This window comes from Volvox carteri (genome assembly GCF_000143455.1).
Source record: "Volvox carteri f. nagariensis unplaced genomic scaffold VOLCAscaffold_24, whole genome shotgun sequence".
Taxonomy (NCBI): domain Eukaryota; kingdom Viridiplantae; phylum Chlorophyta; class Chlorophyceae; order Chlamydomonadales; family Volvocaceae; genus Volvox; species Volvox carteri.
Genome location: NW_003307567.1, coordinates 786,339 through 811,044, shown reverse-complemented (window position 1 = coordinate 811,044; position 24,706 = coordinate 786,339). Strand labels below are relative to the sequence as shown.

At 55.3% G+C, this 24,706-nt stretch overlaps 1 protein-coding gene across 1 annotated transcript; it reads left to right on the top strand.

The window, feature by feature from the left end:
* Positions 1-741: 741 nt before the first annotated feature.
* On the top strand, positions 742-23,530 carry VOLCADRAFT_105141 (uncharacterized protein; the record flags this gene model as incomplete). Its single annotated transcript, XM_002951561.1, has 30 exons — positions 742-757; positions 2,134-3,003; positions 3,148-3,990; positions 4,303-5,672; positions 12,142-12,260; positions 12,730-12,766; positions 13,285-13,504; positions 14,008-14,075; positions 14,424-14,522; positions 14,927-14,977; positions 15,138-15,218; positions 15,575-15,772; positions 15,803-15,896; positions 16,156-16,280; positions 16,570-16,779; positions 17,124-17,254; positions 17,625-17,679; positions 17,948-18,042; positions 18,250-18,331; positions 18,583-18,722; positions 19,011-19,136; positions 19,272-19,377; positions 19,649-19,710; positions 19,933-20,110; positions 20,397-20,592; positions 20,897-21,018; positions 21,307-21,416; positions 21,664-21,764; positions 21,968-22,134; positions 22,328-23,530. The coding sequence occupies 30 exons, from the start codon at positions 742-744 to the stop codon at positions 23,528-23,530; spliced, it is 7,275 nt and encodes a 2,424-aa protein (XP_002951607.1).
* Between the last annotated feature and the right edge of the window lie 1,176 nt (positions 23,531-24,706).

Below are 24,706 nucleotides of genomic sequence, written 5' to 3'. Positions count from 1 at the left end.
AAAGCTCCGAGGACACCGGGCCGGGGCCCAGGTAGCTTGAGACGTCTGAGAGGGTCTAAGAAGTGAACCTTTGAAGTCGCCATGGTCCGCCATGGATTTTTTTGACCTCAAACCACCGGATAGTGTCTCGTAAATGGGTGCTAACGATTATACCTCCCATGGTTGGCCCACGCAAACATTATTACTTGGATTTCTCTTGCTCCATGCAGCCAGGGGCCATGTCATGCCGTGCAAATTCCAGCATTGCATGGGGTAAAGCCCGATCCGAGCGCACTTTGGGCCGGTGTCTCTCCCTTCGTTGCCTCCGAAAGCGCGACGCTTCAACACTAGTACATGCAAAGCCGCAGGTGCCGGGCGGCAACAACACTGGCCGAGTCTGCATGCAAATGCAGGGGATACAGCATGAAAACAATCAATGCGGACTGTTACGCACCGTTCTCTGCCAGGCATCCCAAACCTAGACAGTAGCGTTTAAGTTAGCCATACCGAGCAGAACCAGGCGTCGCATCACTGTTTGGCGTGAGATAAAAGTAGGGAGGTATTTTAAGGAGCAAAATGATTAGGGTGGTTGAATTTCCTGGCACAATCAGCAGACAAGCGATCCCTGGGATGCATGGGTGCGATTCCAAAGCGTAGAATGTCTCGGAGGGCAGCAGCGAAGTAAGCTTACGTGGGATAGCCCCCACCGCGGTTGACACCCTCATGCTGTATTTCTGAAGCAGTCGTGTAATCCCAGAAGCTATGAAAATTGAGAAAGGTAGGTAAGTTCAGGACCAAATGGTGGTGTCCTGGACAAAATGGCCTGTAGCCCGAAGAGGAAAGGAACTGCAGGCCTTATGCCGCGGAGGGCGGCCCACAAGAGCAGCTGTCGATCTCAGTAAACTAAGCTCAACTGCGTTGATCTGTACAAGAAATGAGCGGATAAATGCATGTCCCCATGGACACAACATGTCGGGAGCACCGTTATGCGATTGAGGTGTTCCTGAAGGGCGTGCGTTTGGGGGTTGCAAAGCCCACCCCGCGGCTGGACTAGGGTACCAGGTGTGGCGGAATCCAAAACGAATAGTGGTAAGGGCCAAACATGGACCGTAACACTTCTTGTCCTTGCATGGTTGCAAGCCAGAAGGCCGCCTTCCTGCGGCTTTCGGGCGCCCACAGCCGTACGTACAGCGCTTATTCAGAAAACAAAAGCCTGCACACCTCAGTGCCGATGTAAAGTATAGGCACTAAGGACTACTATATGATATAGCCGGTCTTGCAGCGCTGGGAGCATTAGCAACGAAACACAGCTTCGACGTCGACTTATGGTCTCTCCGCTAGTTCACCCAAGCATCCAAAGTGCAACGAAGAAGAAAACCAACGTAAGCAAGATATCTAAGGATGGTCACAAGGACGTTCGCTGCTGCATCCTTTGCAACCGAGGCCACGCGGCTGCAAAAGGCCCACGGATGTCCAGAGCATCCCATGCACAAACCCCAGGATTTCCCAACACTGCAATAGTTTCTAATGATGCTGTAAAGTCAGTCTTTTAGTATTGTGGACTTATCTTTGCCATCCTTTTGATAACGTATCTGGCACTCGCAGAGGCGCGAACCTGCGGCTGCTGAGGATGCGTAGCACGTGCTGAGGAGCTAACAAAGAGGCGTTTTGCTCCGTAACCCTAATATGTAGCAAGCACTGGTTGCTGCGGGGCACACACGGCTGGGCAGAGCGTTTCCCTGCAAGCAGCACACCTTGTATGGTGATGGTGAAGCTTGATATGATATTGGTCTAGCTGCTGAAAAAGCTCCATGGCTTCAGCTGTAAGGTAGGTTTTGCCCCCGCGGCTTCACCTAACTGCATTATGGAAGAAGGCTGGCTAAAGGCGATAGCCTCGCCCTTTTGCATGCGACTGATGACACCTTAGGCTCGGCATGCGCTCAAGGAGCACAGCTTCCAGCAGTTTGTCTGTCGCTCTTCGCTCCATGACACCCAACATGCCTGCAGGGCGCCGCCGATGAGCTGAACCGGCCTTCAAGGACGAGTTGAGCTCTCTCTGGACACCTTCTATGCATCAGTTGCTCTACCTCAGCCGCGGCAGCGGCGCTTACGTCCTCCGCTTGTTTCTCTTCGCGGACTTGCCCTGATTTTCAGCCCTAAACCAGCAGTTCTACATCATTAACAGTCTTGGTGCTGCTTTCATCGGGCCGCTTTACATTTCTGACAAGCAATATCTGTCCATGGCTGATGAGAACGGCGACTTGCCTCCGCGGGAAGGGGCTGAGGAGCGGTGCAACAGCCGCATGCAGCTAGTTTTTAGTAGCAGCTTAGACCATAGCTGTATCATAGGCGGCAGCGATAACGGTGTCGGCGATAATGAAGTACCCAAAAGCCGTAGCTCCAGTTGCAGCACTGTGTGCGCCGAGCCCGCGACCGAGGTCCCCGCTCCTGGGCCAGCAAACGTCCGGAACGGAGGGAACCGTCGCAGGAGTCGTCGCGCAGCCGCTTCTCAAACCGCCAGGACGGCAGCAGCTTGCGCCTCCCCACCCACGCCAGGTTGTGATATAGCACAACTTCCCGCCGCAGACGGGCCAAGCCCGGGCACCGAGCCAACGTCTTCGCATGATAACGAGTCCAACAGTGCTTCTGTCGACATAGCCACGGCAACACCGGCCGTCCAAGCCCAGACACAGCGGACCTCCCAGCGCCGCAACAGGGGCTTTGGTGGCAGTGTGGCATCAGCAGGAGCTGACCAAGAGGTCTTGGTCGACCTGGCAGGCGAGGGCGACCTCATGCGAGCTACCGCTGCCGTAGCGGCTGCATTGCTGCCTCCGTCTACTTTGCCGGTTCGCATCATCGTTACGCGCCCTCAAATTAAAGATGCTGCGGATATCTCACGCGACGGCCACACCAATTGCGGCCGATCGGCGGCGTCCAAGGCACACCGCGCTGATGGAGCTGATGGCATCGGTGATATGGATGAAGGCGGGGTGGCGGAAGCAGAAGACGGCGTTGGAAGCGGCGGTGACGGCGGGGCTGGCTCTGAGCCGCATGACGAGGCTGCGGACGAGCTGACCCAGATGGCTGCGGCAGCAGCGGCAGCAGCAGCGGCAGCAGCTGTTGCTAAAGCTTCCACTATTTCCGTAGTCCGCTCACGGCACGGCGCAGGAGGCAAGGGAACTGACGGCGGCTTGAAATCACCCGGCGTCCCGTTGTCACCAAATGCCTCGAACAGCAACGATGCCAACGCTCCACCCCAGAGTCCCTGCGCTTCAGCTGCCCACATCGCAGAAGTTCAGGAGAGCATTCTGCAGCAGCAGCATGCAAATGCTAAGGCTACGGCGGCGTCAATGGCAATGACGTCGAGTGGCGGCACCAGTGATGCTGCCGCCGGCAAGGGCACAACGACGACGACTGCCACCCGTCGCAGATTGCTTCGCACGGCTGGGATGCTGCAAGTCGCCGTACATCCACGGGAGGATCTGGGCCACGTGTATCGGGCGCCAATGCCAAACCAGGCTAGCGCTGCCACCGGATCACTAGAGCCACTTGCTTTGGGTGCCAGCCCTGAGATTTTGCGGAGTGCTGGGCCACCAGCGCCCCCTTGTCACCCCGTCATATCTCCAGGCGCGGTGCCACCCCTTTCGCCAGGCACTCCTGGCACCATCTCAGCGATAAGCCCCGGAGGCCGTCGTGTTGGTGGTGGTGGCGGCTCGGGCCATCCGCCACGCTCACCTAAGCCTCCTGGAGTAGATGGCAGTAGCTGTGGCAGCGGCGTTTGGCGCGGTGGCAATGTCGCTGGCGGGTCGGCTGCAGGAGGCGTGGATCGCGCAGCTGCCACCGCCGGGCACACGACGGTGATGACAGTATATGCCAGTGGTTACACGGGAACCAACCCGTCAGGAGTCGTGGCAGCGCAGTCACCTTATGCTGTCTACCACAGCATTGCAACGCCTCCGCCTCCGCCACCGCCACCCCGGCGTCCGGTCCTGGGCTCTCCACAGCCGACGGGTTTGGGCTACGAAGTCTATCAGCCAAGGAGCCCTGACGGTGTCATTCTGCGTCATGAGGAGTCTCATCAGCAGCAGCAATTGCATCACTTACAGCTGCATCAGCATCTCCAGCAACAGCAACAGCATCTCCAGCAACAGCAACAGCAGCTGCTGCTCCAGCAGCAGCGACATCAACAGCAACTTCAACACCTGCAGCAGCAACAACGACAGTTAAGGGATGCGGCAGCGGCGGTGGCGGGGGTTTTGGAGGCGTCAACCCCACAGGGCTGCTCTCCATCACTACACCCCGTTAACACCATCACCGGCACAGCTGCCGGTGGTGCTGTGTACCTCCGTGAAGGGCGTCTCAGCGGTACCGGTGGCGAAGCCCTTCAGGTGCTGCCGCTGGCCTGCTGTGCATCGGGAGCAACCACCTCAACCACAATCACTGCCGAGCTGAACGCGTCAACCTCTGCTACCATCACGCCACGGCCCCTCTCCACCGTCCTAGACCCATCGGTTTGGGCTACCCTGCCTCGAGAGTCGACTGAGTTGGGTCTATCGGCGCTCCGGCTGCTCGTTGCCCAGGCGGCACAGACCAACAACGGTAACCGTGGTGGCGGCAACATGACTGGCTGGCCAGGCATGTTAACGGGTGCTACTGCCGACATGCACACTGCTAGCGACAGCGCCATGACCAACGACAAGGCGCATGGCCCCCGGGTTGGCGCCCTTCGCAACACAGGGGAGGCGGTTCGCTGGCCCGAGAGCGTTGCGTCAATGCTTCAGGGCGTTGCTGTTGTGGCGCCGGCGGATAGGCTTTCGACGTCAGTCGATCCGGCGACTGCAACGACACCGACTTCACATGGCCATGCCCCCGAGCTTGCAATGATGCCTGGACCTGATAACGCGCTGACAACGAACCCCTTTGCGCAACGGCTACCTCAGAGCCCTATTGTTGCAACTGCTGCCACCGGTGACCCCACCCTGGACGTCATTAGTGCCATTAACTGGTCGGTAAGGCCAAGCAACCCCGCCGCTCGAAATGTCGGCTGCGCGATTCCAACGTCGCCGGTGACCATGACTCCGCCAAACTCTATTGCCGTTTCCGCCAGCACTGCCACGTTCGGAGGCCTGTCTTTCAGCACTGGACCACGTAGCAGCAGCAGTTGCGGCTCAAACGGAGGCAGTAGTAATAGCATTTCCTCATCCACGACCACCAGCAGCGCCGGCGCTGGCGCCAACACCGGCCACGTCAGCCCTTTAGGCTGTGCGGCCAGCACCTCCCAGGAGTCTTTGTCTGCGCTCCGCTGCGCGTCGTACCCTCCAACGCCACGACCGCCACCAACACCGTCCCCGGTTGCGGCAGCACTGCCTCTGTACACTGCCGATGCCATCGCTGCGGCCTCCTTCTCTGGAATGTCTAACCTAGAAGGTAAGGAAGCACACAAAGAGGACGCGCGGCTGCACGCACACCTTGCCACTTTGGCTTCGGCATTGGAGCAGCGGTGCTTTACCGCGGCGAGCTCCCGGGAATCGCCCGAGGCCCATGCGGTGTTGGATAGCGATGTGGACAGCATCGCGGCAGTCCTGGCGGCTGCTCGGCGGCTGATGCCAGGGATCCTGGTGCCTGGTGGCGTCGCTACCGCAGTGGCCGGAACCAACGGATCCACGGCAACGGCGACGACAGGACATGGCCATGTGAGCCAGATGCTACGCTACCCTTCTATGCTGCATTAGGAGTGGACAAAGTGGCAATTGCGTTGTATATCTTGCGGAGGCGGTGTTGTTCTTGGCTGTGCACGTTTTTGGAGAGGCAGTGTCTATGAGCGAGTCCGCATATAGTTTACATCGCATAGCTATTGTCTCATAGCCATTGTTTGAAGTTCGGGCAAATCCTACGAGCTTCTTTACGTGAAGGCTTGCTGGCAAAGGGGGAAGGGGGCTGCCGGGGGTATGTGCCGACAGGAGTGGGGCGAGGCCTGCCGGGGGCATGTGCTTGGACTAGAGCCGCTTGGGCGTTGCGACAGCATGTTGGCGATTATAGATAACAGTGAGAACGACTGCTGCGTCCACATGAGTAAGCGAGAGACTGGTGGCATGGGGCTTTCACGGCGGCGCCAGCGGCGGATTAAGAGGAGCCCATCTGAGTGGGAGTGACGCCAGGAGTTGCATGGTTTGTCCGACTTATACTAGCGACTGAACTTGGCCGCGGCTCTCCTATAGCTTTCCATAGCGGGGCCCTCCGCGGCAACCTTTGTATGAATTCATCCTGGGTTGGCATGGATTGGAGTTGTAGTTGGCTTTTATATGCGTTGTCCTCCACGGTGCAATGTGTCGTGTAGCGCGTCGCGTTGCATGGCATTTAAAGGAGCATTGGGAGTGGAAAAGCTGGGAGGCGCGACTCTACAGGAGCATGCGAAAGTAGGAACATGTCTGGGCCTCGCGCATACGGGTCCCATGGACTCAATGTTGTAGCACATCACTGCGGGTATAGCAGGGCGCAGAGCGCAGCTTAGCCACAGCAGTCATTCGCAACAATAGCCTCCATAGGGCCATCCTGTGTTCTTGCCCATATGCCCTGCACGCGTTCAAGGGGCTGCTTATTGCGGTAGCTTTTCCTTGCGTGGTTTTCGGATGGGTCCAGGGTCTTCTGATGTCTGGCGATGTATGGTTCGCGTAGAATGTGAATTGGCGGTCTGTGAGCAGTATGCGGGCGTGAATGTTTGCAAGGGCAGCAATTAGCCAGCACGCGGTGCCTGCTGCCGGTGTATCGAGTGAATGTTTGCTCATGCCTTGCGAAGTGGCTGTCATGCCGAGGCGCCACGCAGTCGTTGATACATTCTGTGACTGTACCACCTTTCATTCGTTACGCTTGGTAATGGTGGTTTGGCCGGCCCGGATTTACACTGTGAGCGCACGATGAAAAGACAGGAACAATTTCCGTTACCTTGGAACAGCAGCGAAACGCCTGCGTCATCCTGTCCGGCAACCTTGTCCAGTCTGCTCATGCCGCAGTGCACGGAGCGCCCACGATACTGTTGTCAGTTGTTGTGGAAATGTAGGGGGCACGTAATGGCTGTTGCCAAAGTCCTGAAGCTAGCTCTGTGCCAAAACGTTTTCCGAGAAGGATCATCATCGTGCGGCTCTTACCTACTTTTCCGCTTTGCTCTCACGCGGGGTGTGTGGCAAAGGGTTACCTTCCGACCTGAGTGCGTTGTAGTCACGATCAATCGTCCCTATGTTCGTCGCCATCGGTCTTTGTTTACACTGTTTGCATTTGCTCTGCTCTGATGACTGCAATCATAGCCCGTCTCTGAGGCACCGGTTTTCGGGGAGGTAGCTACTCTGTTCATCCAGATCTTCCACAGGGGTCTTTCCGCCGCTCTCCTTTCTGCCTTTGTTGTGCCCCTTCGAGCTGCGATTAAGATTAGTACTGGATACTACAGTGGCACTTACTGGTTGTAGTAGTTGCAGCACCGGCAATAGTCGCGTTGCTCATGTTTGCGCCTCGGAGTTATGACCCAGAGAAATACTAGTAGGGAGTTAGTGTCGCTCGGCCTGGTGCGCGTGCGCTCACAGCAACGGCTTACAGCCAGCGCATGAAGCTCGGGCACGTGTGTATCGTCCCCCGGACCTGCCGGCGCAGAGAACTATCCGCGCCACGCCGCCGTGCATAGATAGAGCTTTTTGCCATTGCTTCCGTGTTTGTTGCAGTCCTCGTCGTTGGAATTGTCATCACTGTTGCTTTTCCTTTCGGTCTTAGGCCTTTTCATGCACATAAGCCGTACCTCTTCCCGACCCCTTCGATACATACAAGACACTACACCAGGCACCCGAAATTACAGTTTGAGACTGACCGATTATGTGGCCCGTCGCGACCTGAGCAAGATACAGTTACGGCGGTCGTGTGGAGCTGGATACAGGTTAAGCATTAGCGCGTGTGGTTTCGTCTTGTGTCCTATTTGTGCGTGATATGAAACTGAGCTGTACGTAAGTGTGTTTCTGTTATGGTAGGCGTTTACGTTAGTATGTGTATATCTTTGCGAGGTGGGCAAGGAAGGTGCGACGAGGAACAGCAGACCCATGGTAATCTATGGCGTCCTGCTCTAGGCTGCCTTGTCCCTATCGCATGGTGGTGCGGATGTAAATGTTAGCAATTTTGCGGACGACAATTGCATGATGGCTGCACCAACCAAATTGTATGTACCGCTGCCGCACACATGCTGGGACGGACTGCACGGCTGCCACTGCACCGCGCCGGTGGCCCCGTAGGTGGCACGCTATCAACCCTCCTGTAGTTGCAGGTGTACTCGGCTGACCTGGGCTGGATGGGGTAGAGCGGAGTTGAGAGGGTTTGGGTTCGTTTTTGGACGACAGGATGAGCTTTACCACGGTTGTGCATAGTTTGAACACACGATTGGGATCAGCACTCTTTTGGATTCTTAGCGTATGGTGGACTTTGGGTTTTGTTCACGGGTTGGGGCTAGCGGTTTTGTGGTATATATAGTCATTATGGGTGTCCTGTTCCCAAGATGTATAGCAGCAGACGGGGCCGACCCGTGCCTGGGTTTTGCGCTGTTGGCCTCCCCGGTTTGCATAAAGTTTTAAAGTGGTCGTAGCACTCGTGGTTGGGGTCTGACATTATCTACTGTCAGGAGGTCTCTGGGCCAGCGGTGAACCCGATCCATCCCACCTTATGTCATCTCTGAAGCTTGAATGGACATTATGAAAGTCCTGAATTACGCGTGGTTTATTGCCATGGGTCGGTCGCGCGTACCTCCATCCCATCAGTCAAGCTTCAATTGCATTTATCACAGGATTTTCCGTAACTTCGGTCGCTTTGGTAAGCGGTTGACGGCAAAGACCGCTTCCAGTTAGAGGATGTCCTGTCCGCGGTCGATCAATTCGCGTAATGAGCGGGTGCGAAGCGCTAACAAACCCTATCGCTGCTGAAGCAAGGTACATTTCGTTGGATCGCCCAAGAGAGGGCTTCAAGAAAGGTTTTGCATAACTTGAATGGTGCAAGGGCAATGCGGCAAGGCACCCTTCGCAAGGTCCCTATGATGAATGGTCCTGGCTGGTGTGGCGGTTGATATTTATGCCTGGTTACGGTACAGTACTGGCATTGGCATTACCGCGCATGCCTAAGGCCTGCTAGCAAGCACGATGGACACAGGTTATCCGTGGCTTCCGGCGGTGCTTAATTGACCCGCCGGTGCAACCACAGCAGCAACGGCATGGAATGATCCCAGCTAGTACGGCTGATAGATGTTTTGAGGGGTGGGTGCCTCACCACCAAGGGTTAGTCCGAGTGTATTCCTCTTATTTTGGAGGAGGATTGATAAGAGTGGTGGGTGGGTGGGTGGCAGGGTTGCTACTCGTCTGGTACTTATTGGTTGAAGGGTATAGATGTGCGCGTGCGGCGTTTGAGTCAAGAGTCCCCATCCATTCTGCCTAGTCACTTTCAGAGCTATGCACCCGCGCATATCTTCCCCCGCGCTTCGTGCGCCACACGCGCCGTACGGAGTTCACTGGCGCACGCGTTCATTGATGTACGCTTGGAAGGCTGGATAGTATGGGGAATAGGGGCCCCGTTCTTCGTTCCTTTGTGGCAGCTTCGCTGTTGTTACGTGGGTGTGGGAAGGCCGGCCACTTAGGGTCCCTAAGGTTCTGGGGCCCCCGGCGCCGTCCAAAGGGGGCTTGGCTACGTTTCGCTCTTGACCTCGGAGAGCATTTGTATAGGTCCTTGACACTAGGGGGCTCGAAAAAAGTCATTAGCAGTATCAATTTGCGTTCTGGTAGTCATGTACGGCGTGTATTACATGTATGCTATTCAGGATTTTGGAGGTAGTACTCTGCACGGGCATCCGGTCGGACAATGGTGGCGCGGCATGGCTGTTCTCTCTCTATGGCAGCGCGCTCAGTCCTTCCTTGAAGTGCTTAACTTGTTGCCGTACTGCTTAAGGTACCGCGTGGTATTTCGGCTTCAACGGCGAAAAAGGAAGGGCGTGCATGGAGCGTGTCAGCTTTGACGTCCCAGACACTGTTGTTGCTCTACACTCAATTCAGCTGTATGTTTTTGCACGTGCATGAGGGCGTTGCAGGGGTCTCGCGCTTTCGCTTGTTCTTTTTAATTAGATTATCCTTCGCCTGCCATGTCCTGGCAACAGCATATCTTTTGTTATTCAGGTTTACAGTAGCTGCGCATATGTACCGTATTTGCAGAGGTGCTAGACAACGATGTGAAGTTGCGAGTCGACGATCTTCGTCGTGCCCAGTCAGCAGGTCACACTGCGCGTGTCTTCGGAGAAGAACGTTTTCTTGCCGTTTCTCGCTTATATTGGGAGAAGACCATTCAATTGGGGAAGGCTGCGCATCACCTCTCGCAGGACGCTTTAATGACACTATTCCGTTTCGATTACCTGGCTACAGGGGCTTGCCACCATACAATGCGGTATGTGATGGTGGGATTGGGCTGGGCTTAGAACGCGCAGAAAGGGAACCTAAGTTTTTCTCGCGTGCTACAGCGAAGGGCTGCATGATATTGTTGAGTAGCTACTATGGTGTTATTGGAGGAAGCAGGTAATATGATGGTTCGTAAGGCACCCTTGCCGCGCGCTCTAAACCCGTCCAAACCATCATCACATACGGCGACGGGCTGCAGCAGCACCTGTGCCTGCCCAACCCCTCGGTTTTGCGGTCGTAAGACTTAGCAGGAGAGCATGTAAGAATGGGCGCGGGATGATCCTGGACACGATGTCTAAGCCTTGACCGCCTGTTGTGCCTCAGAAGTACAGACACCCACTCAGCGTAGGTTTTGGTGCAAGAGAAAGGTCGCGTTGTCGCTGGGAAGATACCCCTCAAGCCACAGGATGTTTAGAGGAAACAAGGATGTCTCCTGAAGAGTTTGGCCTGGAGTTAGCACGGTGCGCCGCTGCTCGCCTCATGCACACATTGTCACGTTCGCATAGGCTGAAGCTATTACAGCCAGATTTCAACAATAATCTTGGTTGTGATATGCCAGCGTGGTTTATACAGGCGTATGCAGTTCCTTGTCCCTTGTTTCAACGTGCAGATATATACTAGGGGCCGGGACGGTCATTTACGACACCAAATACTTCGGTACGCCTGAGGGGTTGATGCTGATGCTGATTTACAAGCTTTAGCGAGCTCGTACGGTTCAGACGAACCTGGAGGCTCAAGAACCGCACCTGACTGGGAAGGAAGATCAAGATAAATTAGCCTTAACATAACGAGACATTAACAAAACATAAGAACCACGTTAACATAACAGGTGTTCAAATGAGCGAAAGAGGTACGGAGCTACTGACTACCTAGGCCACCTGTAACTGAATGTCCGTTACCTTCCGGACGAGTCGTCGGGAGTCCCGGTCGTCGGCTGATCACCTTTTCAGACGCGTAGATACGCTGACTATTTCGTCGTTACTGACGAACTGTTGTCTTCTTGCTATCTGCTCTGGGTACTACTTAAAGCTGGCGATTCGCTGCTTCACTGTGGGCATGGAACTTCTTTAGTTCTGCTCAGAAACACGTTTGGACAGATTATAGATGCTTAAATAAATTATCTTATGGTTCGTATTTTGGCACGCCAGTAGTAGTTATCTGTAGTCTTTACAAATGTGTTGTACGACGAGGGTCACTGGACCTCAGCCCCAGAACGCTTGATCCCTTGTGTGTTCACCCCGGTACAATCTAAGATACTCACAACGTAAAAATGAAAATTTTGTCGATGTTAGCTTACGAACTTGTCTGAGGTCGCTACTGGCTGCACATTGAAGCCTCGTTGACCAGGCAGTTTGCGGAGACAAAAGCCCTGGGTTAAAAGATGGTAAGCATGTGACTTGATGATCCTCACCTGGGTCGGCGATGTGTTTGTTATGGGCTTGCGAGTATCATAATGGCACCCACGGCCCAAAACCTGTGGCAGGAGGAGAGTTCACCGAAAGACAAAAGGGGGTTTGATAAGTATCGCCCAGCACGACTCGATACCGTTGCAGCAAGACGCTCTCTCGTCGACGCAGCCAAAGAGGTCAGTACTGTCGCGCGACCATTCATATTCATTGGCACGCCAGGATAAAAATTTTCGACTGTACTCATCAATATGATAGGATTGATCTTTTAAGTTGCACCCTATGTGTGTGTGCAGGCTGCCCGTGAAGAGAACGCAGGGCTAAAGGCCGAGGGCCTGCACATCGGAAGCAGCGATGACAAGGTTGCATCGTATCGCGGCGTGGGGTTGGGCCTTTACTTCAAAATTTTACATTGGTGAGCCTCAGTTTTAAGCTATCACGAGGCCTTGCGCTAGTAGCAATCAATTTCTTAAGCAGGGGCGAACCGCCTACCTGTCGGGTCTTGTTTGCCGAAAGGGTGCCGAGCATTGTAACATTAAATTAGTTCTGTGGCAGTGTAACTGGACATGTTCCTGGCGTAAACCACACGTGCTTACAAATGGGGAGTTGCCCCACTGCGTGCATACACATAAACCACGTCGCGTTGCGTCGCCGTCACGCAACAGGCCCCAAAGCGCCGTGACAATGATGCAAACTCTTCGGTTTTTTCCTGCCCTTCATCTATATATCCGGTGAATGGTGGGCGACGCTTCTGAAAGCAAACCAGCAACCTTCCATCTGGGTTAACTTATCACCTTGCACTACGGTATACGTTTCCTACATTACAATCAAAGCCGAACAGTAGCGGCGTCTTGACCCGGGCTTCCCGTGTCCATGTCCTGCAGGCTGTTTTGGATGATGGTTTGGATGATGGTTTGCTCGGTGAGTGCGGTTGCCGCAGTGATTGATTTGGGTAATCAAAGAGTCCAGGCACCCATTTTCCATCTGTGGCTGTGTGCGTCCGTGTATGTACGAGCCGAAGACCCAACGACAAGACCTGAACGCCTAAAAGCCACGAAAAAGGAATGCCGCACTAGGAAGAAAAGAGAAAACTAGCGCCCAAAGGGCACAACTGGATTGCGGTGAGCCCACACACCGTCCAACATCCTCACCAGACTAGCTGGCTCCCATTTCATGGCCTCCAACATGCTGTGTTGATGATGGAATCCTTCTTCCGCACGAAGACCATTCCAAGCTGAGCATTCAAGTAACACGTGTTTTTCATCCTCGACTTGGCTGTTGGTTGTTGCAACAGCACCAAATCCCCTGTCGAAGTTCCGTGTGCAGAAGGACGTCTGTGGATGAACCTGTTCGGGGTCTAAGACGCGTCCAGCGCCTAGCTGCTCTTGTGTTGCTGCCTCCACCGCTGTATATGACGATGTACCCTCCACATATCCCAGGTGCCGTACCTTATCACCATCAACACCTCAATCTTCACGGACTATGCGCACCGGTACGACCACAATTACGGCGTCAAGGTGTACGATAGCTTTGAGCTGGCGTCCTTCACCTTCGCCGCCATTGTTGACGACAAGAAAGACAATGGCACATTGCAGTACATGAACACTGACATTGCCGACGTGTGGAAGGGGCCCATGCAGAAGGGTGTCTTCCTGACCTGTGAGTCGTTCTGTCCCTCGCTGTTGGCAGGGGGATTGCGCCCCCGCGTGTTTAGCTCCTTTAGCAAAGCCCTGTGGATTACTCGACTAAAGGTTCATGGCATCGGGATACATTTAGTCCAACGTTTTGTTTTGCACCGCCAAATCTGATGTGTGTGTGTTGTGTGTGCGTGCATGCCTTAATGAAACTGAGCTGGAACACAGTGCAATCGGCCTATCATCGTTATGCACATGGTTGCACCCACCGACGTGGTTGCGCATGATGCACCTCTTCACATTCTTTCACTATTTGCAGTACCCTCCCTTGAATGGTGCACTTCGGGGAAGTGCCCCAAGGTTTGCGTTCTGTTGCATTTGCTATGATGTCCCCCTGCCGGCTCTGGGCCCTGGCTCTTGGCCTCTGCCCTGCAGGCCCCGCAACCCTAGGCGTTTAGCTTGCAGCTGAAAAATCACGTATCCCCTCTGCCCCTTGGACGATTCCCTCCGTGTCGCTTCTTCATCCAGGGGTCTCGTTGCTGGACGCGGGAGCGACAGTCGTGCTGACGGTGGTGGTGGCGGTGCTGTTTTTGCTGGTGGGTTCCGAAGGACGGAAAACCCTGGGAACGGGCTGGGTGATGGAAATGGCAGCGGCAGGGTGGGTGGATGAGTTGCAAAGGCGAACGAGTGGGAAAATGTGTCTGTCGTGTTGGCGGGTGGAGAGCGTCCAGAACGACGGGGTCGGGGTCGGGCAGGCGGTGATCCATATCGACTCCCTTGCCACCGGAGTCCCTCCCCCTTGAGGGGTCTCAGTCCCTTGGTTGCGGTCGCTGTAATACCTAATACTAGTATTAAAAAACAGACCTCTTGTCGTTTGAATTGTTTTATCCTGGTAACCAAAGTTCATGCGCACCCACACCCTACACGGAAATGGCTGATTGCAGGTACGGCGGTGGTTGGAGAAGGTGGACCGCAAAACGCGCGAAGTGGCCGACTACGCGGTCATTGTCGGCGGACTGCCCCCGTATGTTACCGCAACGGAGGTAGGCCTTTGCGCACGCGCATGAACATGCACATCTAGGGCTTACGTACGGCCGTCGGTGGGCGATGTACGAGACTGTTGTGGGAAATAACAGTGGCCGACTACGTGGGGCCGCTGCGCTACCCATGGGGCACAATGGATCACGAGCGCAGGGCTCGCAGGGTTGCCAGCTTCTTTTTTTAATTTCCGGGGAAGTGAGGACTTGCGACTGCAGCAACGTGCCTCGACATTGAGGGTGGGGCGTGGGAACAACACACATACACATATATGTGATGTGTGAAACAGGGGGGTATATCTTTACCCGTGGCAGCAATATACACATACATAAATACACATACCGAAATTCCTGGCCTGCGGTCTTACTGCCGACACATACCTTGTCCTCTGCCTATTCCCGCCCTGCAGATTGGGGAGCACTTTGAGCGCTTGTTTTCCAAGGACGCCAAGACGGAAAAGGTGAGGGGAAAGCGGGTTTTACCACAAAGGAAACTGGATGTTGCGAGAAGGGATTCATGAAAACGAGGTCAAGGAATACAAGGCCCTGGAAACCCGGAGTTTTGAATGACGAGACCGAACATGCACACACATGAACTGCGATGACCCATCCATTACGCAGGTGATGGATGTGGTGCTCATCCATGGCTTCTCCACCGCAGTCAAGGCCTGCAAGGAAGTGCACCGCAACGAGCAGCTCAAGGTACGATGGCACGGTTATTCCCCGCGTCCCACAGTAATATGATATAGCATTCTGTGTATCGACGATTGGACGATGCGTATGTGGTGTGTTGTGTTATATACCCGGGGTGCCGAAACCCCGAACCTGCAAACCTGCCGAATACGAGCCAAAGGCGCAAGGGCTTTCCTGCTGCATGCCAAAAAGGTTCGGAAGGGAAAGAAAAGGAAGCATGGCTAATTGTAGGCGAACTCTAGCCGCGGACATGGACGTCTGAAGGGAACAATTGAATTTTGATGGGGCCACACACGTTCCAACATCCTCGCCAGGCGCACGGGGATTCCCTAGTCACGGCTCGTTTACGGTCCGCCCACCTGCAGGGCTTCGTAGCTGGCATGGAGGCCAAGATGAACACCACAAACTCGCCGCCGCTGTCGCCTGCCCAATCGGAGTTCGCTACCCCCAGCAAAGATAGCCACAATATTCAGAAGCTCGCGCCGGGTTCGACGCCATTAGCTGCACCGTCATCGCCAGCTGTTGCCAGTGGCAACCGACCCAAGACCATCCACCTCCACGCCGTCAGCACAGCCACCGTCCTCACCTCACAGGCGTCACCGCCTCCCCCTTCGCAATCGACAGCCATGACGCCGCCTGCCGCACCGTGTTCCAATTCTTCCGTGGATGACCCCGAGACGGGCGCACGTGAGTATATTGCTTTCTTTACATTGTTACATGGCAGCCTGTGTCAGTCCCTCTGTTGCAGTTCAGCCAACCCATGGCCCTGATGGCAATTAAGACCGATTATCGTCCCCGGCGGCTCCCTGTAACAAACCCCGCTAGTTCCCAATTGCATATGGAGCGGCGGCCTCCCTTCCATTGCCCCTGTATATCTCGCACGTGTTCCGAAGTCCAAAGGACCGTCTCGAAGAAGCGATGTTCCCCCGAACACGCTGTGCTGCAGTAAAGGAGAGCTCCTCAATGACACGTGATATGCGAACCGAAATGAACAAGGCGATGGCCAACATTCGCGAGCAGGAGGAACTCATCATGTCGCATATCAGCGGCAAGAAGCTCCGGACAAATGCGGTACGTGACGGGAGTTATGGTGGTGATGGTGGTGGTGCTGATGGTTGGTTTAAGGGTTGGCTTTAACGGCTGCGGCGCGCCAACCTGCGAGGAAAATCAGGTTTTATGGATTTTTAGGAATAATGTCCAGGCCGTTAAAAATCTGCATCAACATATGCGCGTTACCGCTGAGAGGCGGAAATAATAATTTGTGCTAATGCAACATTAGAATTCCACCCACTCCCTTACCAAACATTCACCCGCCCACTATCATCTAACGTTACCTGTACCCACCGTCAACCCCGCGCAGGCCTTCGTGACCTTCAACACGGAGCACATGCGTGCCGAGGTGTGCAAGCAGATGCCGTCGGGCTGGTGGGCCTCTCTGTTTATGCGCCGAGATCTGTGTCTCTCCCACGGCGGCCGGCTGTGGCGGCTGTGGGTGCGGCGTGCTGCGGCTCCGGATGACTACCGCTTTGAGAACATGTCGACCCGGGTCCGAACAAACATGCTGATCCAGGTGGGCGGTAGGTACATGGTTGGCGGTGAAGAGGTGTTGGGAAACGGTGTGCGGACCGTGACGAGGATGGGGCGGAGAGCGGGAAGCATCAGGGTGTACAGGGGTGATAACACGCAGGATCGCTGCGTGAGAAGCAAGAGCAGCAGACGCAGACGGACCCACCACCGAGCCCCGGATCACAGCCTATTGTAGCTCCAACGATCTTGTAACGCTGTGCACACGTATGCGACCGCGCATATTGTCGCGACCCAACTACAGCCATGGTCATGTACAGTCTCTGAATGGGGCCGATCTGCGCTTCGTTTTTCGCTTCTCACCTCATACACTTCCCTTCCTCATACCAGGCGTTCACGGGCATCATTATGTTTGCCATCATTATCGTGTGTGCCGCGCTGATCACCTGGCTCTCGGCCGCCTCGAACAAGGAGTCCCGGGTGATCAAGTGGGACATGGAGGAGCTGATGGCAGCCATAGGGTGGGCAGGGTGGGGGTAAGGGGGGGATGGTGGGGTTTGGGAGGTGTGCGAATGCATGCTCACGTTGCGCTTATGTGGAGGACGTTCTTTCTGTAGTGTGACTGCGTTTTCTGTGCATGGCTTAAGGGTGGATGCATATGGCAGTGTGAAGAAACAAGGTATGGAATATGGCGTGACAGAGCGAAGGTGCTGGCGCTTGTGGTCTCGTTTGGGCATTTTTTTTCAACCCCGGGACTCGCAAAATGTAGCTTACCACTCGCATATCCAACAATGATTCGCAGCTCTTTTTCCATTAGCCGTTTTTTCTGTAACAGCTCCTGATGGTGGTACTTGCGCGGCCGGAATACCAACCAAACTAACCTCCGCGCAGGATCGGAATGGCCAAGATTAACGCCGGCGCGCTCCCAAGTGCGGGTCTCGATAAGGTCTGTGGATGGAGCGGAGTGATACGGGGAAGTGCACGGTGGAGGGCTTCAGCTCGGGCAGGGGTCTCGGGCTGGTAGTGCATGGCCTGGTGGTTGCGTTGTGTTGAGGGGATGGGTGAAGGACATGGTGGGCGGGTAGGCAAGTCACGCACTCCTACGATCACAGCCCGATTGCGCCCGTATGCGCGTATACACTGTTTTTGAGATCTTTCGTTCGAATAGGCTGATTCTTTTTCATTCTGGCATCCCTTGCTGTGGACATGCGCAGGCCTTATACGGCACTTTTTGTTTAAGCAACATGGGTACATGCATGGCCCACGTGGACGAGATCTTCCCCGGCGCCAACATGAACATGACGTTTGGGTGGGTTTGTGGAGGGAATGAATGATTTAGTACTATGTAAACTGTCTGGCAAGGAGGGGCACGAGTGAACGTTTGAGTGGGGGGAAATGGGACATTACATTGAGGTTTTGGATTCGTATCGCCCCTCTTGTCCGCTAGTCCACCCTCAATCCTTTCTACGCCCCTTCTGACCCCATACACTTACCCCCCCAATAAATGCACGTTCAGTCAAGAATGGGCGTTTCCCAACGCCACCGCCCGGCTGCTGAACGAGCGACCCATCCGGCAGGACCTGATCAAATGTTCCCAGGTGAGTACGGACTGCCGTACAGTACGGTATGCGTGTGCATGGCGATGTGCATGTTACCGTACAAAGTGCATCTGTCGCATCGCTTGATTAAGTGAACCTGTACGTCTATTCGTGTGTTAATTGGCCACTTTGTTAAAGGACATGACCTCCTCGACGCGGTATAATCTGCAGGCTAGGCAGGCATGTGCAAGTGAATCTGCCACCCCATTCAACCCGGCTATCCCTTTCTTTTCTGGCGTTACAATCTGCAGGGCGTCTCCTGCTCAGCGTCGTACTGCCTGCCGTGCTATTGCCTGGGTTTGAGCGCCGTGCCCACGGAAGACGCTACCCCCGAGTTTTTGACGCACGTTAAAGACACGTGCTCGGAATACTGGCAGCCTCTGGACCTCAGGTAGGGAGGGGGAGGGGGTCTGTGAAGGGAGCGAAGAGGAACCATGGGGGATAAAAAATGCTGGAGGTTGACGTTTTTCAATTCCCCCAGTGAGGGAGACGTGCGAACATCGCTTACTTCAATAAGCAGGAGGGCTCATACGTATGAGAGAAAAGCAGGTTTGGCTGCTGCTTTTAAGCGTTTGTTGAGCGCCTAAGCGTTCAGGACCGCGTATGCATACGCGCTTATTATCCTGTCCGACCTCTTCCTTCCGCATGATCACCTTGTCCCGTTCCCCAACCCCTGCAGGCGCCAGGGCATCATGATTGCTATTTCGGTTGTGATTGCCGTCATCAATTCATTCTTGACTTTCATTCTGCGGCAGCTTAAGTTCCACGTGGAGAAGCACTGGACCACAACCGACACGGAGCTGAGGTAGGCGAGCCAGGGGGCCAGGGGGTTGGTTCTGGTCCAGAACTTCTGGATATATGTATTAGTGTTCTGCCAACGTAAACACGTGTCTGAAGCTCCTCCCTTCTGCTGCCGTGCCTCCAAACCCTTGCCTTACAGCTATGCAGTTTGGTCGTATCTGGTCAAGCTGATCAACTCGGTTGTCGTACTTCTCGTCGTCAACTGCTCCACCGTGGGGGACCTGCAGAAGAGGGCCCTGGAGCATGTAAGGAGGGGAAAGTGGGGTCGGGAGAGGGGGGAACGAGGGTGGGGGGAACGAGGGTGGGGGGAACGGTAAGCGGTTTGCATACAGAGGCGGAAACGGCAACGATGGCAGACCAAAAGGGAGGTTGGTAAATGTGTCTGAAGCAGGCCTGGATGCTCCCCGTTTTTTTCAGGTTTCAGGTTTACAGTGTCATCTCCCATGTTCCTGGATTGCCAGTCGCTGCCACTCATCATTATCCTCCCCCTTCTTCTAACCCCCGGTTGGCGCACAGGAATCCCGCTGGATGCAGCGTCTGATTCTGGACGGCCTGTTTGATGACTTCACACCCGAGTGGTACGGCGTTCACGTACACATGCACTTTGTGGGGCCATGCAGCTCAGATTGAACACTACTTTCCACGGATGCTTAGGGTTTCGCTCCGCAACGAATACGGCCCGGCATTCTTTCTCGCCTCATTGAATGAGATGCCCACCCGGTCTGGGCAGTTAAGGGTTGCCATTATGGACCGACATACCGGCCATCAAGACAAGCTGTTTATGCGACCTCCTGTTGCAGGTACGCCACGGTCGGTTTCTCAATCATGATTCTGATGATGATCAACGTGGCTGGCCCACTGATCCGGTCAGCGTTGGATATTGTCTTCAAGCGTGCCCTGCACATCCGCCTGGTGCATATCCACATGGGCCGGCTGGCGGCGCCCGAGGACTACAACCTTGCCTTCCGCAACCGTCAGGTATAAGAGCGTTTAGTTCTGATGGGCACCCCGCTGTTAAGGCTGCGACTGTGCGATTCGTATTATAATCCACCGTTAATGCCGCCGTTCATACCGGAGAAGAAATTCTAGTAGTTCCAGCCAAATGAACTCCCTCCTTCTGCCTTGCTTGTCTCACGCTTCGGTCGGTTATAGATGGTCTTCCTCCGTACCTCTCCTCCAAAATGTCCGGAGCTCCTTACGTGCAACAACGCCTTACGTTGACCTCTGGGGCTAACACCTCCTCATCTTCTCACTCACCCTGCAGTTCACCCTGGAGGAACGCATCTCTGAAACGCTTTTCAACGTCAGTCTGGCGCTGCTGTTTGGCAGCGGCATGCCGCTGTGCTACCTCATCGCCGCTGTCTACCTGATAGTGACGTTGTGGTGGGACCGAGTCAACTTGCTGACGTGGCACCAGCCGGCGCAGCGCTACCAGAAGCACCTGCCTCGCGTCATTGTGTGTGAGTAGATCAGGACGAGGATCAAAGTAAATGAGTGTGCTTAATGTGTTTCACGTATGCCAGGGTGCTGTACCACACGGCCGGGGGGCCGCGGTGAGTAGTGTGGGATGGTGCGACTTCACTTGAGAACGTACGTTCCGCTCAGCGCTTCGTGCTGGGGATATATGCTTTTATGGGATATCATCAACTGACCTCCATCACACCGCTACCAGCATTCTTGCACGCAGTATCCCTTTTAGTCCTGGACCCCCTAACAAGCACACGTGCATGCACCTCCCACCCTCCTGTTAACCTATGTCCACAGACCTCCTGCCGATCCTGTTGATGGCCCACTGCGCCTTCGGACTGTGGATGCATACCTTCTTCAAGGCGGAGCTTAGCAGCATGGACATCACGGCTGCGGCTAATGCGAGATTGGTCAACTCGGTCAGTCCTTCCTCCTGGGTATCGTCCTCTTTAGTGCTATGGAGGTCCGTTCCTGGAGCTTTTTTCTCCAGGAGCTTGTTTTTCTCCGGACTCGAATCGGCTCCGCATCCCACTCAGCCATCTGACGACCCACCCGCATTCGGCCATTCCACAAGCCTTCCCGGTCACTTCCTTTCTACCTAGACTTCAATATCCTTTAGTTCCCATCCCCCAGCCTCGACCAACTCCGAAGCACCTCGCTAACTCGTGTTCCCGGCTTCCTGCAACACGCACGCACTTGCACCCCAGGGCATCTCCTCCCTGACCCACAACGCCCTGGGTCGCCGCATCACCCAGCCCAACGGCCTGGCGCTCCTAATTTGGTTCCTGGTGCTGGGGGCATGGATGGTGGCGGGAAGGTGGGTCGGGGATTGAGGGGGCCTTGCCATGATGCTCGCTAATAGATTGGCATGTCAAAGTATCCGCAGAGTCCTGAGCTAAACGACTCATGTTCTACCTGTCCCTATCCAGCAGCTTCGTTTAGATACAACATTTAGTCACTTTGCACCGCAAACTGCACACCAAGAGCCCTTCACTTGTGTGCCTCAGCCACCCTCCCGCCTGCATTGTACGGCGTGCTGATGGGCCCCTGGATGTTAATAACAGGTGGATTATGTGGGCTGTCATGAAGACGTTTGGCAAGATGTGCGCCCGACTGTCAGCGACATTGAAGCCAGCGGGGGCATCGGACGAGGGCCCCGAATCAGGTGCAGTACATTACTGGGGAGGAGCAGCCGTGCATGTGCGTTGGGGCAAGCTGCAGGCGCACGAGATACTGGTGCCTGGTCACACACATTTATGGGCCTATGCGATCCGCTTTGCGAGGGTCGATATGTCCATTGCTGCGTATCTCAATCGAAAGCCTGATCGCCAGCCATACCAATGACTAACTGTCAACTGCCATGTACAGATGTGACATACGAGGAGGCGCTGTCAACTGTCAAGGTGGTTAACAGGCTTCGTGGGCCGCGCACCTACCGCATTTCCCATCTCTCCAACTACAAGCCCTTCCTCTCAACGGGCGGCGCGGGTCGCCTGTGGGGCATGGTGCAGGGCGAGAAGCGCTTCACCCGACTGGTGGGTCGGTGGGTCGGTGATGCAATTCGGGATGTGGGGAACACCAGATCCCTCGGTGGAGGGAAAAGGACAAATTGTACAGGAATGACGTGATACACTTTCTTTGCTTTGGTCTACACAGTGTCGGGTGCGGTGATGGTCCCATACCTTTGACCCTACGCATCGCTTTGTTTTCCTCCTCCCTACCTTTCAGACCTCGTTCCGAGTACATGTGGAAATGGAAGTCCATGACGGTCACCGGGTTCGGACTGAGGAGCGTGAGGTCGAGATGTTTGATGTTGCCGAGACTGCCATTAAGATGCTACCCAACGCTGCCGCAGCGCTGGCAGCCGCCAACGCCGCTGTAGCGGCGGCAGCGCGTGACGATCTGCCGCTCACCCCACAATTGCCACTGCCCCCGTCGCGGACGCCGCCGCTGTCAGCAGGGGAGTCCCCGTTGCCGCCGTCGGCTGGGGTGACAGGGTCCGCCGCGACCGAGCCCTCGTCGCCGTCGACAGACCCGGCCCTACTTGGCCTCGTGCCATCAGCAGCTCTCCAGTCAGCTACGCTTCAGCAGGTTGCGACGCTGCAGGCCAACACTGGCGCGCTAGTCAAGCGCGTGTCTTTGCGGGCAATGCCAGAGGGGCTGCTTATCCCAAGCAATGGTAGCGGCACTAACGGTCGTGGCATGATGGTTGTGGTGGCGCCGCCACCGCTGCCACCATTTGAGTTGGACCTGCAGCCCGTTGTGGTCAGGACGCTGGCAAGTTTGCGGCTACTGCCGGTACGAGAGCGCGCCAACGGTGAGACCATGGCCATCACCGGCGCTGCTTCCGAGCCGGCCGTTAGGTTGCAACGGTCATCGTCGATGGGCTCGGCGTCGAGCAGCCATGTGTCTGTCGTGACGACGCAGTCGGCGCCGGCGACACACCTGACAGCATCCGGCGGCAGCGGTGGTGCCGACGGGGGCGCCAACCGCGATGGCACCGCGAGCGAGATCACGGAGGCTGGCAAGGACCCCACCGACGGCGGTGCGACGGAGGCGCCAATTGTCGTACAAGCCGAGGCTGTTGTTCTTGCGGAGGCAGTGGTGACGGGAGTTTCCAAGTCCATCAGCAAGCGCAAGTCGGCTGGTGGCGGTGGCGCCCTTCAGGGGCTGTCTTCCAAGGGGAAGTCCGCGGGCAAGGACTCGGGCCCACGGGCAAGGGCCACCTTCAAGTACAGGGCTGTGCCGCTGGAGCAGCTGTCGAAGCAGACGAAGGCGTCCTCGGTCGCCGAATGCCTTGCACATGTACCGCCCATCCAGCGGCAGACGGGGCCGGGTTCGGGGGAGGTCGTGGTGGCAGCGTCTGTCGCCGCCGCCCCGGAGAACGTGCACCAGGTGGCAGCGGTGCCGGCAGCCGGCAAGGAGGCGTGAGGATACAAAAGAATTCTGGTTTCCTTTTGAAGTCGAAAATCGCAGCCCGATGCAAATCATATGCATCGCAAGCATATGTGTGGTATGTCGTGAGCGTGTTGTAAATTATTAATTTTTGTGTGGGCGTGATGCATCTTGTTCTTGTACATCACCCGGCTATTCTTGGAAAGGCTGCCTGCACCGGCGCCATTAGCGATGATTAATTGTTTGGCGATTACCTAAGTCTCTCTTTCAGAAGTAGTAAGTTGGTGGTGATTCAAGCACTCCAAAACTGCCGCTAACTTAGAATCTAACCTCTAGTAAGGCTGCCGCCGCGAACATCATTTAGGTGACACGAATTGAAGGTGTCGTGATGCGGATACCTCCCCCAGTGTCACAACTGCTGTACATATCACCAGCATTGTTATGTGCGTGACACCGTGTTAGCCTACCTGCCTAGCCATCCACATCATCCTTCCTTCCTGGGAGCCATGTAAACATTAGGGCGTCGTACATATAGGACGGGCCGTACAGGTTGATGGAGGGCATTGAACTGGGAGTCATCATCCTGGACTCGTGTCCTTTCGCCGTTGGGTGGTGCAGAGCAGTCTTGTAGTCCCCGCTGACTTTGTTCGTTCACCCAGTATGCGGCTCTGGGTTCAACTCGGGGCTCCTGAGGCACTTGTTCTGTTTCAGGGCTTTGGGCGTGGCGCCTATAAACTAAGCTCTCCGTAACGGATACATGATTTGGTAAAATTGTAAATGTTTGGAGTCTACTGTAACATGATACCCTTCAACATGCGTCGCTCGTGGTAAAGCAAATTTGAGGCCCGCTCGACCTCACGTCAAGCCTTGTGCTAGCTAGCGCACACGCAATATCCCTTACATTCCTAGTCCTTGGTTGGCCGCTCCGTCACGTTAAAATTGGAGAGGGGCAGGTTTTGGGAGGTACCAGGGTTTTGGCGCCAAGGCGATTGTGACTGGTAACCGAATGGGCAGGATAAAAGCCCTCGCACTCGCCCCTCTACGGAATACCTCGCTGCACGTAAGCTTGCATGTAAGGTGGAGCGGTTGCCGTGCCGGGTGTGGTTTGTGCCCATGCCCCTTTGGGCTTTTTTCAAAACTGTAGGGGAACTCTTTCCTTAACCACAACACTCAGAACATTACCACGGCCTTCATCGCCGCAACCGTATCTAT